We start from the raw sequence: 21,151 nt of genomic DNA, 5'->3' as shown, positions 1-21,151 counted from the left end.
AATACTCACTGCTTACATATTCACATTCTCTTAAATGTGACTACAGGAGGATAAATCATGAGGAGTTTTAGTTATGCTTGTTTCCTCCCTTCAGAACATTCACCCATATCAAGCTGTTTATATGGTTTCTAAGGTACTTATTTTCTATCATATCAACCTCATGGTCAACAGATCAAACTTTCCCTATTTCTGGCAACTCAGCTGTTACACTGATTCTCCCTGGATCTCATCCCCTTTCAGCATTCCAATGAGACCACTGCCTGAGACATCAAAATTCCATCCCTATTCCAGAGCACCCACCTGTGCAAGCAAGCACAGGAGACGAAACACTTGGCCTTCAGTATTCTCACACACAGGTATCTAAATATGTTTTTCCAGATGAAGTGATTTATCTGAACTTCTTTCAAATTCTCTATGATGGAGATCACAAATGATTGGGTAACTTTGCAGAATACCACTAATCAGTATGTAATTGTAATATTTGACTTCTGGTCATCTCCCATTTGAATTCTACATATACTGTATCCCTCTCTTTTACCTTGGTTCTTGGCATCCTACATTATTCAAATGAAAATAGCAATATAAAAAGAAACGAAACAGAAAATGCAAAAAAGAAATCCAGGTAGAAAAGAAATGAGATTTATTGTTTTAAGGCTATTACCAGCATTTTCTGTTTTTATATCAGCAGCAGCAGCACATCATCTTCTAATTAGACATACTACAATCTTCAGGATTCAATGTGACCATTTCACTATTCTGCCACTGCTGCTTACACCTCCTCTAGACTACTTTTCTTTCTTTTCCTATTCTAATACCACTTTTGACCTGCTTCATCTTTCCTTTAATCAATCCTTTGATGTCCACCTGATTACACCTCTTCACTCCCTTCCCGCTTCCTTTTCACTTAACCTTTTCAATTCTGAATCTTCAAAATTGCTGCCTAACCTGTGAGGTATTGTAAGCATGCTCCTTTCCTTTGAATACTATTAACATTATGTTCAAAGGTAGATACATTAATAGAAGAATCAATTCCACCCTTAATATCCAGATTGAAATAAGGTGGAGGTGCAATTTTTAGTAACTCTTAATATTACGAGCATTACTTAATTGTCATTTTGAAAAACTTCTGTAATGAACTGGGTGAATTCATATCTGAAAATACCAGATCATTTTTGAAACTCCAGTGTTGACAAGGTAACATTTAGACATGCAGTTATGTTGTACCTTTTGCTCTAGTAGGGCTCTGCGTAGCGAAACTCTCTGCTCCAATTCCTTACGCTCACGCTCGTGCTGCGCCTCAGTCTGCATTTTTATTTTGCTCTGGTATGCATTCAGCAGCTCAAGTTCCTGTTGCAATTGCATTTTCAGCACCTGACATTCAGCCTCCTGAGCTTCATCTAGGCGTAACTGTAAGAAAATTTATTTAATAATAGAAAAGAAAATTAATAAATATTTTGAATTAGGACAAAATAACTGTTCAGTTAACAAACATCATTGGAAAGCACAAGTGCAAAATATATCCTCTGATGTCACCTAGCTAACATCACCATTGTTCAGTTTTGACATAAAAAAATTCAAACATCTTATTAATATATGAAGGTCACTACATTACAGAAAATCATCACTGAACATTTGCCATTTGGCCTATGCTGGCTAGACATGGAGTTATTTCCCAGCTCTTAAGTCTGCTGCTATAAAAGGTACCCACTTCTTGTCTTTTGGATGTAGATATTTGCCTCCTCTACCCTTTTAGACAGAGTTCCTGAATCACATTACTCCAAAAAGATTTTCTCAACATCCTTTCAATTATTCCACTAATTAACTTAAATTCTCATCTCCAGATTACCAATACGTCTACCAAGGGATTTGATTACTTCTCATTTAAGGCCTTACCTGATTCTACTCTCTCAATCAAATTTACCGTCAATTTATATGTCCCAGCTAAGAAAGACTCTACACATCAATGCAAGTCTCTAGCCCTGTACATCTCCTCTGCATTCTCTCTGGTGCTTTCTATAATGTACAGTAAATTCTGGCTGTGCCTTAAATGGTGTTCTATAGGTAGATACCATTTGTTGCACATCTAGAACTAACTCTGTGCTCTTATACAAGTCTCAGCTCAAAGCAAACATCCTGTATGCCTAATACACTTTTTTTAAAAAAACCTTCAAGAAACTGTGTTTAGACAACTCAAAATCTCTGCTTCTCTTCCCTTGCCCCATGTAACCTCCCCAGATGCATTAACCTAAACACCCTGAATTCTATTTGTCCACTTTTGAAACCACCTGACTAGTCTATTATCCTGCTGCTGCTCAGAACTCTTCTCAATGTTTTTGTCTGGCAGACCTCCTTATCATTGCCCACTAACATTAAAAAAAGCACTGGATCTAGAACGAATTCCAGTGGCCTTTCGCCACTGGAATTCTGATTCCTGCCCTTTGCTGTCTCCCACTGAACCACTTTTAAACTGACTTTATGTTTTCCTCAGAACCACGCTGAAATTTCAATAATTGAAAAGTCTCATCCCCTTACAAGATGCTCTAAGTTTTAATGTAAAAAAAATCTAAACTTCTGTATTTTGCAATTAATCTTATATCTTTTCAATTACATTTAAGTTATGCACATCTTATTTCTTTTAAATCTTTCTGGTTCAGCTTCTGTGAAAATTCTTCAATCCAATGTTTGAAAAACCTCAATGATGCTTGTCTAGTTCAGAAATCATGCATGTCCTACAGAGGGCGCTGCCCTGAAATAAATGCCAGCTAGTTACCTGTACTTACATGAAAAGTATCTGCATTTGCACCAGAAGTACTGCAGATACTGAAAATTTGAAATCAAAACAAAATATGCACGAAGTGGATTAGTGAATACCTTGGAGTGCAGTGTTCCATTTTGGCCACCTCATTATAGGAAGGAGGTGGAAGCCTTAGAGTGGGTGAAGAGGAGAGGATGCTGTCTGGATTAGAGAATATATCGTTAATTTTATACTAGTTTGAAAATAGGTTAAGCGATCTAGGGCTTTTCACTTTAGAGTAAAATTGGATGAGGAGGTGTACAAGCTAATAGAGGCATAGAATGCACAGCCAGAGACTCTTTCCCAGAGCATCAATGGCTTATACAAGGGGGCATAACCTGAAAGTGATTGGAGGAAAGTCTAAAAGGGGATGTCAGAGGTAGATTTTATTTGTTTTAGTACATGGACAGTTGTGGATGTGTGGAGCTACCAGGATAATGGTAGAAGCAAATATATCAGAGACTGTTAAATCGGCATCTGGATGAAAGAAAATGAAGAACTATGTGGGATGGAGGATTAGATTGATATTGCAGTAGGTTAAAAAGTCCACACAACATTGTGGACCTAAAGGCCTGTATTGCACTGTATTGTTCTAAGTCAGGCAGCATCCATGGATAGAGAAACTAAGCGAACCTTTGGAGTGAAAACCATTTACAGAGGGAGACAGAACAATGACATTACCCCTGACAGGGCGAGGTCAGGCTTGTCCTGGAGATAAGCTGGAAACAAATTGAGTTTTGATCAACAATTTGCTTAAGACCAGAGGAGAAACAGAAATCACTGAGGGTGAACAGATCTTAGAGAGAGACAGAATTCCTTTTGGAAAGCAGAGCACAGCTTCTTCACAGTTAGCAATTCCATTTTCTTTTGGATTCAGTTACTTCTCTTTCAAGAATATCAACCTTGAAGGTGCTCTGCTTTGCAAAGGGATTCTACCCATTTATCTTGTCTTGCTAAATCCCTTGTTTTCATCAAAGTATTAACCAAAACTTGCCTGTACAGCTCATCCCCAGGACCAGCAATCTCACCCTATTACTGATAGTTCATTTGAACTCTCCAACACTCTCAGTAGTTTGATACTAACTCTGTTTCTCCCCTTCCCTGTTTTGATGAAGAGGATTTGATTCAAAACAATCTCCATTTCACTTTCTACAGCTGCTGACTGACTGGCTGAGCAATTCAATTCACAAAATTTTGATTATTAGACAACTACTGGTATATACAAACCACTATGCTTCATGTGCTAACACAAAATCAGACTCAATTTTAAAAAAACACAAATTAGACAAGTAATTTGTCAACAAAATCAATCAACCAAAGTAGAGAACAAGATTAAATATAGCACTTCAACAGTTAATCCTTTTACCACTAGAATACTTATTTTACCCATTTATAAATTAATTTGATATGGCTGAAGATTTGAAAATGTACTGCCATCTGCTGCTTGTAAACATTACTGACAAAAATAGAAGTAAAAATCCAAATGCCTGCTTCCCTAGGGATTGTAAACTGAAGACATTGGGGGGGGGGGGGGGGGGGGAATCATATCAAAGTATAATCATTTACTTTAAAATATAAGTTTTAGTTGTTAGAATAAATTATATCTCCTTTATTGCTTTCAGGTCACCTAAAAATCAAAATCTAATTCAGAAGCAGCTATTTTTGCAGCTCATTTCTGAGTATTTTGAAAAAAAAAACCTCTTATTTTGGAAATAAAATTAACTTTGGGGATTTTTGATTACTAAAAATATTATCACCAATAAGTTGCATGCTTATGAAATGCTTCTGAAATAACAATAATAACAAGCATGGGTTGCATCTTATTATTATTATTATCAAAGTTACTTCAAATACATTTCAGAGATGCTTTCAGTTTACTTCTTGGTGAATCGGGATGGTTAAGAATTAAAATTTCATGAAAACCCCTATTACTGAGCTCAATATTACACAAGTGATTGCAATGATTGAAAAAAATTCCTGCATTTGATAGATAGCAATCAGGTAAGGAATCTATGACATTTCTCACTCCTGATCACATCTATGACATTTCATATTATGATTATTCATCTTTATAATGCAACCCAGGGATCTATCCACCTACTCAAGTAGATATAAAAAAATATAATTGTGGTTTGAGTAGGCAGTAACAGTGGGACTGCAGTCAGTAAATGAGGAAAGTGAACAACAGAAAAATAATTTCTACATAATTTACAGCATATATTTGCCTTTTAACTATATAAATTACAAACCCATGTACATTATTATTATTGTCAAAGTTACTTAAAATGCAGATCGTAAGTATGCAAGCTATTCTCAATTTGAATAACTTTGCAGGTATATTGCTCAATCTGATATTGCTTTCTTTGAGAGAGACAAGACCATTCAATCTGCCATCCAAACACATTGCTTGCCCACATTAATCCTGACTGATACAGTGGGCCAACCAAATTGATCCTCCATTTTTGAGTGGCCCTGCCGCAATGTGGTTATCAGCAGTCACCAGATCTCAGCACCTGCTTCAATCACCAAGATAACCTTTGAAAGGCGGCTGCCGTTAAAGACTCCTGAATTGTTCCCTCTGATAACTGCTTAAAGCTGTTAAATCAGTTTTAAAATTAAAAAAATTAAAAGTGAAATAAACACTTTAATATTGAAATAAACCAAATAAAAATTGAATAGTGCACTTACCTACAGATCAGAGATTTCACTCAATTATGCTAACTACACCAGCAGCTGTAAGGTCAGATGCAAGGGCATTCAGTTGCGGATTTGATAAATCAGTTCTCTACCAGGTGACTTGGGGGGGTGGGGGGGGAACGAGACCGGCAACATGACAAGATGTCAGATGTGCTGGCATCTTACTCCTGCGTTTGTCTCTAACAAGCATGTTTCAAACCATAAGTGACACACATTGACATGCAAGGAGAACTTTGGCAGCAGTTCTTTACAAAAACACTAGCCAGAGACAAGAATGATTTGAAAGACAGACTGGATTTTTAAATGGTTTGAGAAAGAATCAGCAGTTACGTTACTGACATTATGATCATCCAAAGACCATGTCATAGTTGTAACTACTATCTCTGATTTCCGGATGAGGAAGGGAGAAGAACTATACTCAACTCCAGGACCTGTATGTTTGAAATGAATGGCTTGCAGGTTTATGCAGTTACACTATATTTCTGAACAAGTTGCTTTTTGAGAATCAATGCAGCAATGTCATAAATGCAGCAGAGTTCAAATGATGTTCTTTCTTCCTTATTTCAGCAAAGGGGCCCATTCTTCTTTCAGGTCTATGCTCTCACCTTGCAGAGCAATCCTATCAGACCCACTCCTACTTTCCTAGTTCTCCATAGATCATATTCTCCTTCATTTGTCATTCAACTCTTCTTTGATTCATTTTGCCACAGACCTACAACTAAAGCATGATTTTCAGTAAAACTAATTAACATTTTTACTTCACTATAACTATTTTTCCTTCAATTATTATGTTATTTCTTCATAGAGAGGACTGCTGGAAATGGGTCCTCACTGAGTTTAAAGGAACATGGAAACTGCTTCAGTGAGCCACATGTCAAAGCATCAGATACCAAATTAACAGGGTTTTACTTGTAAAACTGAATAACCATTAATAGACTAAATGTAAGAAATTTACATTTTCCACTTTGGCAAGTGTTGTCTAGATTCTGCAGTTGCCACAATGACAAAACTATCTGTGTTCACTATTATACCATGAAATTGACATAATTTAGGCGCAGACATTTTTAAACAGTACCTCCAAAATTACTGTTGATGATTCAACTACTCCATAATCTGTGCTGTCTCCCACCATACTTGAGAGAAATACATTTAAGGGATGGGAATTTCAGCATGTGAACTAGTTTTACTGCAGAATATCCTGACAATTCTTTGTATAGGAGGTGCAAATGAGATGCCTAGGGTATACTAAACTATATTTACAGCTTAGTAAACTCTTTGGCCTAAAAAAGCTAATTTCATGTATGTTTACCTAGATGGGTACCTTTCTCATAAATCAACTCTGAGCGCTGATGCATGGATGTACCAGTGCTGAATGAAAAAGCTACGGCACTAAATATTCCAAGTAGTGTTACTTTCTCCTAGTTTCATAAACTAGGACTGCCGTTGGCTACTGCATTCTAAAATACCATTCATGATTTGGACAATCATCATTTATTGTATTGCTTCTCACATCCCTGGAAACCATGGGAATTCTGCAGATGCTGATCCAGTTCAACTCAATATAAAATAAATGGTTTAAAGTAAAAACAACAAGAACTGTGCTTTGTTGGCTTTATGAATACAGTATTAAATAATAGCAAAAATCCTTTATTTACCACACAGCAGAAATATGCTTCATTAATAAATAATGTAACTTTGCCTCGAAGTGGTTGCAGCAGCCATGTTTGTGGACTCCTGCACAAGATTTATCAATAACTATAGTTATCAGTGACTACTTCACCAAATTTGAAAAAGTTGTGTAATTTTATCATTAGAGTTTATCATTAGAATAAAATGGTGCTGTACATCATATCTAAATGGCATTATTTCATGTTTATTTCGCTGTTACCATTGGAATGTTTTTTGTGTTAGTTTCAGAATCTACAGAAATAGCATTTGTAAATAATCCAAGCTTAGTAGCTCCCTTCAACTTACATAAAGAAAAAAATTCAATGCTATCAAAAACACTGGGAGCAGAGAGTGAAATCGAGGCAATTAAGATCAGGTTCAAATTAACTTTATCTAAGTAAAATACTTTGAAGCTTGGAAATGTGAATAAAAACTGAAATCCTCTGATCAGGCAACACCGGTGCATATTTGCCCAGTGATGTTGGCTGAGCACGTTCTGTACTTACTGTTTTTATTTTAGATTTAAATATACTAAAACAGTAATAGATATATGCTGTGCTTCAGACAGAGAAAACAATAGCTTGAAGCATTCATCTTTGTTCATTCAGGGTAGAATATTGTACATGAATAGAAATGGTGTAGTGGAATTTAGAATAAATAATTTTACTGCCCTTATATTATTTTGCTTTGCAACAGTATCAACAGTGTCCAATCACAATTACTACAGAAAGTTATGGCAGAAAATTAAGAGTACTGCTTGCATGCATGAGAACTGGAGCAATTCGCTATGTCTAAACATTGTATATGATTGCCTAGCTCAGAATCCACCATCTTCACTCTGAACCCAATCTTTGATGGGCTACTTCCATCCAGCTGAGAAGATATTCATCCAACTAAGTAAAATTTATTTAACAATACAAAAAAAACTCACTGCTTGTGTTGACAGCATTTCATTGATGCTGTGATCATACTGTTCTGCAAGTATGGCTAGTTTCCTTGTCTGTTCATCCTTCAGTCGCTTGAGCACAGCTTTGTGTTCACTCTTAGGAGTAGTTTCCAACAAGTGGTTGCGAAGTGCCTTGTACTGCCGTGTCTGTATCTTGCAAGTGTCCTGGAATTGCTTCTTGATTTGCAACTCTTTTGACTACAAAATGTACAAAGTTATTTTACAGATTTCATCCCAGAGATAAACATTTTTAAAGTTTCTACAGAATAGAATTTCCAGCTCTTATGTTGAGGAATTTCTTTAGCCACAGGGTGGTGAATCTGTGGAGTTTCTTGATTGATAAGGCTGTCAAAGGTTACAGGGAGAAGGCAGGAGAATGGGGTTGAGAGGGATAATAATAAATCAGTCGTGATGGAATGGCAGTGGGCTACTTCTGCTCCTATGTCATATGGACCTATGGTCTTATGTCTGAACTTGTGTACTTCAATTAATGGAGAATTAATGAGTAATATTCCATCCTTATAGTTTGCAATTCAAAACATTTAAAAATTCAGAAAATAAAAATATGGAATATACAAGTCAGCTCAAATGTACTGTGTGCAGTGTGCAATGTAGTTTCTTTTGGACATGCATGAATGTCTTTATTCTATAGTGGCAGAACTAGCATTAGAGAACATGAAGTGTAAACACAAAGTGCACTGCAGATGCTGTGGTCAAATCAAGACGTACAAAAAAGCTGGATGAACTCAGCAGGTCCGGCAGCATCCGTTGAAAGAAACAGTCAACATTTCGGGTCGAAACCCTTCATCAGGACTAAAGAAGGAGGGGACAGGAGCCTATAAAGAAGGTGGGGAGAGGGTGAAAAACCAATCAGAGGAAAGATCAAGGGGTGGGGGAGGGGAAGCAGGGAGGGGATAGGCAAGAGAGGTGAAGAAGGTATCTAAAGGGAAAGCACTATGGGTAGTAGAAGAAGGCAGAGTCATGAGAGGTGATAGGCAGCTAGAAGAGGAGACAGAGTAGAGGTGGGATGGGGAAGGGAGAGGGAGGGAATTACCGGAAATTGGAGAATTCGATGTTCATATCAAGGGGCTGGAGACTACCCAGACGGTATATGAGATGTTGTTCCTCTAACCGAAGTTTGGCCTCATCATGGCAGTAGAGGAGGCCATGTATGAACATATCCAAATGGGAATGTGAAGGAGAGTTATTGGGGGACCGCTTCATCGAGCACCTATGCTCCGTCCGCCACAACAGACAGGATCTCCCAGTTGCCACTCACTTCAACTCTCCCTCTCATTCCAATTCAGAAGGCTGGTTGATGTGGCTTTTCTATTCAACTGTACATCAACAAAAGCTTTTGTAGGAAACTACAGGATTGCTATCCCCCAGCTTTAAATTCATGTGAATCACTTCTCCTCATATAGATAGTTCTTTGATGATATAGATTTGTAATCATGCCAAAATTAAAAAACTTTAAGGTATGTACACATTTCCCATTCACAAAAATCACAAGATATTTCATCGCTGACCACTGCTCATGTTCTTCTCTTTCAATGGAGACTTGTTTATAGTATAGTAGTTAAATGCCTGTCAAGAATCGGCATGCAGGAAATGACAATGATCAGCAAGTGTTAAGTATGAACCCGTTTGTTGGGGCTTTTTACTTACTGTATTTTCAGAGGAAAGCATGCTAACCTCAATAATCCTACTGTGCTTATGCAAACATTAAGGGAATACTTGGTTTAATACTTGAATTTTGAGGATATTAATAAAATAATGTGAAGATGAATCATAGGTTTAAAAAAAAACAACGGAGGGCTACAATAAAATTGCGGAATTTATCATTAACTTCCTATGGCTCAAATATTTTCATGTGCAACATTACCGAACAACCTCAGTTCTCCAAACAATAAGGAGAAGAGTTGAAAAATGTAACCCAGGTTTTTTTAAAAAAACATTTATAAACTAATTACTGCAGCCCTGAATGTGGAAACCATGAAGGCCCACCCAGGTGATACCCCTGTCAATCAGGCTTAAGCACCCGAGACCAGCAATGCTTAATATCAAATTTAGCATGCAAGTTACCAAATATTGTATGATTGAGAATGCATAATCATAATAAAAACAATATTAAGAGGTTCAGTTGATTAAATTTACAAGTTAATATAAAATTAATATTGACTGTGAAAGCCAAAGCATTATTTAGGTAGTAATGCATAATGTTTATAACCACCTTTTTACAATACAACAAGCTTTCAGTTTTAGCCGTAAGCACAAGCAAAACGTACTTGTCAGAGGAGAAAAAGAAGCTTCCAGTTTTGTACACCACCAGACCAAGCAACTGAAGGGTGAAATTACAGTGACCTGAGAACAGGTTACTGTCATCTTTTTAGATGGAAGATACTCAAAGCCAGCGAAGAAATGAAAAACTATAGCAACACAAGAGTTGGAGGGATTCAGCAGGTCAGGCAACATCTATGGAAATTAATAAACAGTCTACGTTTCATAGATGCTGTCTAACCTGTTGGATTCCTCCAGAATTTTATGCATGTTACTCTGGATTTCTAGCACCTGCAGAATCTCTTGTGTGTAAGACAAAATATTTTATATTCACCCATACCTTCAGACTCTTGGGCTGCTGTCGCACTTCCATTCCATGTTTACGCCGCAGCTCCCGCTCTCGACGTTTGTTGTACTCCAGTTGATTGGTGAGCTCAGTCTGGTGCTGCAGTCTAATGAGCTCACTGCGCATACGCTGTATGGTATTGAGGTGGCGGAATTCCAGCTCCTGCATGGATTCATGATGGCGCAGTAACATTGCATGTTCCAGATCTTTTTGTGTTTGCTTTTTGTTCAGCTCCTGAGGAAGATAATAATACTTGAGGGGCAACCACATACTATGAGGTACAACAATAAACATAATTTCCATTTGTCATTGATGAAAGATCATTTTGAAGTTCTAGCTACCTATCCCTCTATGGATGCCAACTGGCACAGATATTACAGCTGAAACAAATGCCTGAAATATTTAATTTTCCTGTATAATAGACAATCTGCCTTTGCTGTAAACGTATTAGTACTGTAACAGAACTGCACAAGTCTACTTCAAATTCAGTTCATTACCTACAAACTACTGCTGATGAGCACAAAATTCTCTACAGTAGAACAAGATGTTTGATAATGTGAAGACGGAACATGATTAAATTGAAATATTTACTGTTATAAACACTGCCAATTTAAATGTACCTCTCGCACTAGATCCTGTTCAAGGTTATGACGTGAAAGCAACATTCTCCGCTTGAAACGTCGACATTCCAGTTCTAGATATTGGCGTTGGCGCCGCAGTAAATTAGCTTCTTCTTCAGCCTGAAAATGTTGGAAATTTTCCTTCTGCTTAGACAACCATTCTTGTTTTTCCTTCTTTGGGGTACTCTGATTTTCACTCAATTCCTGTCAAATATAAAAATAATGTTGTCATATTCTTGAAAAATTACCGTGCAATCTCTTTTTACTTTCACCATCACTAGAACACAAAAAAAATAAAGTAGGGCATCTGGCCTCTCAAGCTTGCCTTGTCATTCATTACTGATCTAACTCAGGCCTCTGTGACAGATTGCTGTCGCTCTCAATACCCCAAATGTTCAAAAAATTACCTATTTCCACTTAAAATAAGCTAGCCTCCACAATTCTCAGGGGCAGAGAATTTCAGAGATTCATTGCTCTCTGCTGGAAATTTCTAAATACGTCAATTTTAAATGACTGGCTCTTCACTGTGAAACTATGTGTTCTCGTTTGAGATAAGACACAGAAACAGAATTTGGCTGTTTGGCCCATTGAATCTCTTAAGGCTGATTTATACTTGTGCGTACGGGCTACGCCGCAGCCTACGCCATAACCCTGATTTATACTTCTGCGTCACTCTACGCCGTAGCAAGCATGTGTTGGTGTGCACCAAAACGCTAGTTGGCGGTGGGGTTTCTATGCCACTGTGTTGAGTTTCTTCGTGAGAGACATGGACGAGGAAATGGATTTCAAACATACTTGCATGTCGGCAGGTAGATTTGATGATTTGGTTCATCTATTTCGGATCGGTGTACGCACAGCTCACAGACATGGTGGAGAAGCAGCAACCAGAAATGCGTAGGAGGAAATGTGATGCTACCAAGTGGACCTATCACAGTTGCTCTGGTCTGCGTCGCCACGACACGTGAGTAACTTTTTTGGAGAGGTGCACGTCAGCCTACGGTGTAGGGTACGGCGTAGGGTACACGATACCTACGGCATTGATGCGACACACAAGTATAAATCAGCCTTCATGAGGGAACATCTCTGTTTAAAAATATAGGTTAGCCATTTAAAACAGTTGAGGAAATTAGTTGAAATTTTTACTGACTGTTGCGAGTCTTATGAGCAGCAGAGTTTTTAAATATTTCTCAGTTAAATAGATCATGATAAGGGGGTGAAAGGTTATTGATGGAAGATGGGAATGTGAAGTTGAGGCTCTAATTAGATTAGCCACAGTCTTTGTGAATGGCAGGGTCGATGGGCAATTTGTCTATTTCCACATCTATTGGAAAGGTTGTATGCTGGTATGTTGAAGTTATGCTATGAAGCACATAGCAACTTCATGAGCGCTACCCTCCACACACTGATTCTAGAAAGTACATACCTGAATTCCTGCAGCTGTATAATTGGCTCTGGCTAAAAGTTGTTATGCTAGGGATTTGCCATGAACCCCAGCTCTATCTGCTAGTGTGGTGAAACCTGGCACAAACTATTGCCCTCAGCTGGTCAATCAATTGGTTACCCTATGAAGGCTTGTACTGGGTGGTTAGAAATATGCAGTCTGCTACTTGGTGGGTACTAGCAGTGACTGCTTCAGATGTTGACAGACCACATAGATCCAATGAATTCTCGCATTGCCTCCTGCTGGATATAACAGAACATGTCTTTCTTCTTTCTTTATTTAGCTGCATAGCTCTCCCCAACCCAAAAGTATCTCCAAGGCGACACTCTTCTATTGATCTAATCAGCACCTTCACTTATAGTCTCTGCTAGGGGAATGCCAATGGACAATAGGGTGTGTGCCAAGTCCCTAACACCCAGGTTCCTGGCACAACAGCACAGAGCAATGGAGTGGACAAGAGCTCACACCAGGTTTCTGCTACAGAACTGTCGATAATCCAGTACTGTATAAAATGCTATAATGGTCCCTTTTAACAATGACTCTATTTGTGCTCTCATTCCTGGGAGCCTATGTGTGTGCTAAGCAATGATTCCAGTGTAAAGCAAGTGCTGTGTACAAGAAAATATAGTACAGAGTTAACAGTTACCTCATTCTGGTGATGTTACGTGGAATAATCTATTCAGGTATAGATTAACTGAAGCACTTATTGTAGAAAACCAATGAAAAAGAATTTGGCAGACTGAGTTGTTGAAGTTTGAAAAACGGGCAAGTCAGTATTTGTAGATCAGGCCCAAGATGATGTTTTTTTAAAAAATCCTATAATCCTAGCAGAATGGAGATATCATGGATGGGGAAGGGTGGAATTATTGGTTTAAGTTAAGCATTTATATAGATATGCAGCACATGGTTATAATGTGCTTCACTGTTTTAGAAGGTGGTACAGAAATTTTCCCTGATTAAAAATTAAAGCATTAAAAATATCCCAGAAAATATGTAGAGAATGGTGCAGCAACTAATACATGGGATATACACAGATGCATCTCAGCCTTGTCACCTTTGCTTTGGAAGCATAATTAAACTTGTACTACTTAAGTTGATATTAAAAATGGTGCTCTGAAAACCAGAAGCAACATAACTACAACCAATGCTGAAGGTGCAATATGGCTGTAACCAGTGCTGAGAAGTTAATAAATAATTACTGAAAATCTGGGAGGGGTCTCTCACTGTAAACATTAGATCTAATTGTGATTTTTCCAGCTTAGAAACTTTTCGGCACCTCTAACCGCTAGACTGAAGCATCATTATCACTGGCATAAAAATACAACTGAATACAAGCCAAGGAGAAAAAGAACAAGTCATGTGAAATCCTGCACAGGTTACGTAGCTTCCACACCAGGAGCACTAAACTCAAAAACAGTTACTTTCCCCAGACGGTAAGGCTGATCAACACCTTCACCCACTAACCCACTCTCCACATCTATGAATTCCTCAAAATTCAAGAAAAAAAACAGTAGGTTACAAGCCAAGAAGTAAATGAGCAAAATACGTCATGTGAAAACCTGCACAGGTCAAAATAAATTGCAGCACTTCTATTAATTGTTTGGAAGGTATCTTCATACAGCAAGTAACATTGAAGTACAGGTATAAATAATTTCACCACAGCTTGTAGCAGTGTTTCAAAGGAAAATAGGAGATAATTCATGTGCTATAAAGCAACATCATTATAGTTCATGGTAAATAAAATTTGGAGATCATACAAACAAATGATCCATAGTCAATATTGATTTTGTGTACATATTACTTAATAAATGCTACAATATTACAATACATTTGCATCGCTAGATAAAGCACTGTAGATTGCTTTAAGAACTCATTCATAATCAAGAGTACCCAACAGCTTTAAGTAAGCATTCATTGTTAAGAAAGTAATGAAATTACTTTTACCTCTTTTAATTGTTCTTTACGTAGTTTGTATTCTCTTTTTTGGGATTCCAGGAAGCTGCTCAATTCCTTCTTTTGCTGTGCCTGTATGTGCTGTTGAAATTTCTTTTCTTCAGTAGAAACTGCTTTGGTCTAACAACATAAAATATTTGAAATTAAAACACTTTAAAATTAATCACGAGACATGAGCATTGCTAGAAATGTCAGAATTTATTGTCCATCCACAAATACTTTTGAAATGATAGCAGTGAATCATCTTGAACCACTCCAATTTAAGCAAAATGGCACTTGCAAAGTGATGTGTAGAATAACAGCTGTTAATCTCAGTGATGACATAATTACTTTAACATTTCAGTATCAAAGTAGTTGATAAAATTCAATGCAAAATTCATAATCTGATCCTTTGCTGTGGGTTTGGAGTCACAGATAAATCTTGGTAAGGATGAGGGTTGGGGGGGGGGGGGGGGGGTTGTGGAGGAAATTTCCTTCCCTGAAGGACAAGAGTGAATCAGATAGATTATTAGCCATAATCCAAAAGTTTCATTATCACTAATGATACTAACCTGTTATTGCTATACTTAACTTAAAATCCAAAGGATCCCCCAGTAAAATTTTAACAAGCACCTCTGAGTTTCTGACATTTGTAGATTACTTGCCAGGTAGCAATAGTACGCAGTAGTAAAGTTGAAGAAAACTGGAACAGCACCCACCTTCTTGGACTATGTTTTAAACCCTCTGTTGTTCAGCTGGATGAATGCATGAACATGAAAATAAAAAAACTTACAGCATAATAAAGGAATTGTGCTATGATAATTGTTATAAACTAATTCTTCTCCTGCTTTCTGTTACCAACATCCACTTTGCTTGATGTTTCCCAGAAATTTGCACTTTTCACAGCAAACTCCCAAATTATTAAACACTCCAGCAAAATTCCCACTAATTAAACTCAAATTCTGTTTTTCCTGAATTATGAAGGCCAGTTCTTCGTCAATTAACTGCAAAAATCATAAGCAAAAAAGACCATAATTTCAGTTTTATTTTTTTCTGTGATGCTTACAATGGAATAATAGGTCAATCCATGCCTAGTTGTCAACTGAAGCGACAACCAACGTTCATCACAAGCTCATTCTAGGCTTATTTTGTGATTGCTCAAGTCCAAACGGTCAAACTGGCCTAATATAATGAAAGCCTACAAATCAGTTGTGTCACCTGGCACACTGAATGACATCCCTAGCGTCACTGAAAATTGCTGAAATTCCAGATACAGTGCTAAAATGAACTTTGGTGATGCAGCAGTTAAAATAAGCTCCCAGCACACCTGTGATGATATGAAACTGTCAAATATGCAGACAGCAAGTTTAGACAGCTTAAAATTGCAAGAACCAGTCTAGCATGCAGAAAACTGGCATTCCATTCCATGTATACTATGCATCACTTGCTGGCAATGCAAGAAAACTGGCTTTGAGCCATTAGTGAGATGATTATGTCAGCTGTTCATCACCCTAACCTCCACCCTCAGTTCACGAAAGGATACATAAATTAGACTACAGGGACAAAACTACTAAGAGATTAAGAAAACTAAGTGGTCAAAATTACTAGTGCAAATATTATAAATGATTGAGAGGCATGCAGAGTTATATTCATAGAACTGTAAAACATAAATCATGAAAGATATAACTGTTTTTGTCTGTCATTCCAATACCAAACTCTAACAATGCTCTTTTTACTTTTCTATCACCCCCTCCCATCAACGCCAGAACCACCAGACAAAAACAGTTACTCTCCCCAAACAGATCCTCCACCCACTAAGCCACCACACCAGACACCCACCACCAATATCACCTTATGCACAGATACTCCTGTGCCAAGCATCACTTTGTGGAGATACAATCAATGTATATAAGCTCTCATGTATTTGCATTTATTGTGGGTTTTTTTAATTATTGTGCTCTTTATCTTATTTTTTTGTGCTGCATTGAATCCACAGTAACAATCATTTCGTTCTCCTTTACACTTGTACACTGGAAATGGCATTAAAAATCTTGAACCTTGATTCTTAACCTACAATACCTCCCACTTTCATATGCTCAATCCCTTATGAGCTTTCCAATTCCTCGATTTCTACAATCACTTTAAGCCAGTTGAAAATTTTGTTTCTTCTTTCTTTTCTTTACTTGGCCATTGAGTAATATATTGTCCAACTATCTTCCTAAACCTCTACTTCAGATACCATTGATTATCCTATGCACCCATATCATCACCTTCAAATACTTTCCCTTCTCATCTGCCCATCACCTCTCTGGTTCCCCTCCTTCCCTTTCCTCCATGGTCCAACTGTTTTTGGTTTGCTTGATTGCATTGATTTTTTTTACTGTTTCAGAACTGTTGATTGACTTGTCTGGCATGTAGTGCAGAAATCACCTCCAATTAAATTTTTTTTAAATTTCAGATGTCATGAACTCTTTATATTTCTGACATTGCTTGCTGAAACTTTTTAAAAAGAATTCAGTTCCTGAACATTTCCTGCACCACACTCCTGCAATGACAGAATGAATTTTTTCCTAGCCATGTGAATTCACCTTTTGCCATTATTTTTTCAGACAGCTGATCACCTAATCAGTGTGAGTAACCACAGCCACCATAACACCACCAGATGTTGAAACATACATCATTGCTGGTGTATAATTGCAACATTTTTATCCCCCAATCTCAGTTCAATACTACATACAGTTAATTTTAAAAAAGTGATAGAGTGAATGTATATACCTGGAGTCCTGGTAATCATTAGATTATCAGTAATTTTGCCCCAATCACAAACCAGGCACATTCAGTTTGATAGCAAAGTGGCTGTGTTACTGGATTAGCAATGCAAAGATCTTAACTTATAATTTGGAGATTTTACTTCCTATCACTCTTTTCAGGAGAATTTAAATGTTATTGTCAACAATTGCTGCACAAGTTGAAAGAGTGGTTAAGATGGCTTATGGAGTGTTGCCTTCACTGGTCAGTGGATTGAGTTCAAGAGCCACAAGGTTATACTGTAGCTCTAGAAAACCCTTGTTAGATCACATACACAGTATTGTGTTCAATTCTGGTCGCTTCATTATAGATGGATGTGGAAGCTTGAGAGAGAGTACAGAGGAGATTTACCATGATGCTGCCAAATTAGAGAGCTTATCTTATGAGGTATTTAATAGAGTGGAGAGTCAGCATCTTTTTCCTAGGGTGGATATGGCTAATATGAGAGGGCATAATTTTAAGGTGATTGGAGGAAAGATTAGAGGAAGATGGCAGAGGTAGGATTTGTTTAAAAATCATAATCCATAAAAAGCACTGCCAGGGGTGCTGGTCGAGGCAGATACATTAATCTTGTAAAGAAACATGGACAAAAGAAAAATGGAGGTTTATGTGGGAGAGACAGATTGATCCTGGAATAGGTTAAAAGGTCAGCACAACATTGTGGATCAAAGGGCTGGGTAGAGTTGGGTAAGGGAGAAATACAAAGAGATCTAGGAGCCCTTGTTCATCAGTCACTGAAGGTGAATGAGCAAGTGCAGCAGGCAGTGAAGAAGGCTAATGGAATGTTGGCCTTTATTACAAAGGGAATTGAATACAAGAGCAAGGAAATCCTCTTGCATTTGTACAGAGCCCTGGTGAGACCACACCTGGAGTATTGTGTACAGTTTTGGTCTCCAGGGTTAAGGAAGGACATCCTGGCTGTAGAGGAAGTGCAGCGTAGATTCACAAGGTTAATTCCTGGGATGTCTGGACTGTCTTACGCAGAGAGGTTAGAGAGACTGGGCTTGTACACGCTGGAATTAAGGAGATTGAGAGGGGATCTGATTGAAACATATAAGATTATTAAGGGATTGGACAAGATAGAGGCAGGAAATATGTTCCAGATGCTGGGAGAGTCCAGTACCAGAGGGCATGGTTTGAGAATAAGGGGTAGGTCATTTAGGACAGAGTTAAGGAAAAACTTCTTCTCCCAGAGAGTTGTAGGGGTCTGGAATGCACTGCCTCGGAAGGTAGTGGAGGCCAATTCTCTAGATGCTTTCAAGAAGGAGCTAGATAGGTATCTTATGGATAGGAGAATCAAGGGATATGGGGACAAGGCAGGAACTGGGTATTGATAGTAATTGATCAGCCATGATCTCAAAATGGCGGTGCAGGCTCGAAGGGCCGAATGGTCTGCTTCTGCACCTATTGTCTATCGTAATGTTCTATGTTCTAATAACAACTGGAAACTATGAGACTGCTGCAAAATCTCATTACATCCTTCACGTGAAACAAATTGTCCATCCTTACATGACAATATATGCTTTACAATGTAAATATTCTTAAATGCTTTCTAAAATGGTCTAGAAAGCCTGTCAGTTCAAGGCTATTAAATACTGCCCTAAAAGCAAACATCTTTAACAAATAAACATGATTTAACAAATAAAGTTAATCTACGCTGTAATTAATTTGGCCAAAATACCTCAATTCACAACAACAATCCACAGTTGTAAATCTATCACTTATAATTAATACCTCTTTTTCCATAATACCAAGATGTTTCTTAATGAGTTTCTCCATCTCTGCAGCAAAACTGTTGCGCTGTGTTTCGAGCTCCTTATCAAGTCGCAGTCGATGTTCATCCATCTCTGCTTTTAGTTTGTTTTCCAGTGCCATTAGTTGCTTCTGATGCTGACGTCGCATGCGCTTGTAACCAGACATCTGTTCTCGAAGCTCAGAATCTTGTTCATGCTCTTGAATTTGCCTTGTGACCTGTTCAACAGAATTACAAAGTAAGATTCCAACTTATAACCTGTGAACCACTATGAAATCACTGATCACACTAAGATTCTACAGACTAACAGGAAAAGTTCCATCGCAGTAACCAGTATTTATTTTACACAAGCTTAAGATACAGTTTTTAAGCCATAGATTTAGGTCGTAGAATTTGAGAAGTGGAAGCAGGGATGCGACATTCAGACCCTCATGACCACTCTTTTAGTCAATAAGATCACAACTGTCTTTGTCCAAGCACCACTGTCCTACACTGAACCCATACCCCTAGATTCCTGTAATATACAAAAATCAATCCAATTGACTTCCATAAGTTACCCGCATAGTGAATTCTGAAAGTTTGATAAATATCAACTGTACAACCAGTCTGCCAAGACCCTTAAGACTTTTCTATGTTTCAAAGAAGACCTCTCTGTCTTTGTCAGCTAAATCAGATATTTCACAAATCAATTTGGTTAACCTATGCAGCACTCTAAACCAAATGTATCACGCATGGGTAGGGCCTGACCTGCACACACCATTCTAGATAGCCTCACCCAGGCTCTGTATAAGTAAGCAAAATTTCTCTACACTTCTGTTCAAATCTTTTGCATTAAAGGAAATCACATCAATTGACTTTGTAATTGAGTGCTGAACTTTCAATAATTAATATATAAAGGTGCTCAGGCAACTCTGAAAACCAACAGCATTTTTTTATCTGCAACCTTTTAAAAATCCAATTTTCTAGCTTTTCTACCAAAGTGGATGAGCTTACATTTTTCCACATTATATATTCTATCTGCCATAACCTTGACCATTCACCTAGCACAACTGCATCCTGCAAAGCCACTCTGCATCTTCTTCCCAGTCCACACTGCCACCCAGCTTAACATCTTTAAATATGGATATACTGCACTGAATCTCCTCACACAAAGTAGATCACGAAGAGCTGCAGCCAAGCACTTGCCACGAACATCTAACTTGAAAGTGACCCATTTATTCCAGCTATTTTCTGTACATTAACCAATCTTTTCCCCAAGCCTCAAGATCATGCGTTCTAAATTTAAAGATTTAGGGAGGAGATTGCTGAGCCTCTGGCAATGATCTTTGCATCATCAATGGGGATAAGAGGGGTTCTGGAGGATTGGAGGGTTGTGGATGTTGTTCCATTATTCAAGAAAGGGAGAAAAGATAGCCCAGGAAATTACAGGCCAGTGAGTCTTACCTCAGTGGTTGGTAAGCTGATGGAGAAGATCCTGAGAGGCAGGATTTATGAACATTTGAAGAGGCATAACATGATTAGGAATAGTCAGTATGGCTTTGTGAAAGGTAGGTCACGCCTTACCAGCCTGACAGAACTTTTTGAGAATGTGACTAAACACACTGATGAAGATAGAGCAGTGGATGTAGTGTATATGGATTTCAGCAAAGCATTTCACCCCATGCAAGGCTTATTGAAAAAATAAGGAGACATGGGATCCAAGGGGAAATTGCTTTGTGGATCCAGAACAGGCTTGCCCACAGAAGGCAAAGAGTGGTTGTAGACGGGTCATATTCTGCATGGAGGTTGGAGACCAGTGGTGTGCCTCGGGGCTCTGTTCTGGGACCCCTACTCTTCGTGATTTTTATAAATGACCTGGATGAGTAA

General features: G+C 38.0%; 1 protein-coding gene across 4 annotated transcripts in view; it reads right to left on the bottom strand.

Moving 5' to 3' along the window:
• Window positions 1–21,151, bottom strand: part of taok1a (TAO kinase 1a) — a 159,980-nt gene that overhangs the window by 7,855 nt on the left and 130,974 nt on the right. For all 4 annotated transcript variants that reach the window (XM_073053384.1, XM_073053382.1, XM_073053385.1 and 1 more), the window contains exons 14-19: window positions 19,267–19,503; window positions 14,737–14,865; window positions 11,352–11,555; window positions 10,726–10,965; window positions 8,091–8,303; window positions 1,225–1,407 (exon numbers count right to left, since the gene is read on the bottom strand). In XM_073053384.1, the coding sequence (XP_072909485.1) occupies window positions 1,225–1,407; window positions 8,091–8,303; window positions 10,726–10,965; window positions 11,352–11,555; window positions 14,737–14,865; window positions 19,267–19,503 (1,206 nt within the window). The remainder of the gene's footprint in view (window positions 1–1,224; window positions 1,408–8,090; window positions 8,304–10,725; window positions 10,966–11,351; window positions 11,556–14,736; window positions 14,866–19,266; window positions 19,504–21,151) is intronic.

Source organism: Hemitrygon akajei, chromosome 8 (assembly GCF_048418815.1).
Source record: "Hemitrygon akajei chromosome 8, sHemAka1.3, whole genome shotgun sequence".
Classification (NCBI taxonomy): Eukaryota; Metazoa; Chordata; class Chondrichthyes; order Myliobatiformes; family Dasyatidae; genus Hemitrygon; species Hemitrygon akajei.
This window is presented reverse-complemented; position numbering and strand designations above follow the sequence as displayed.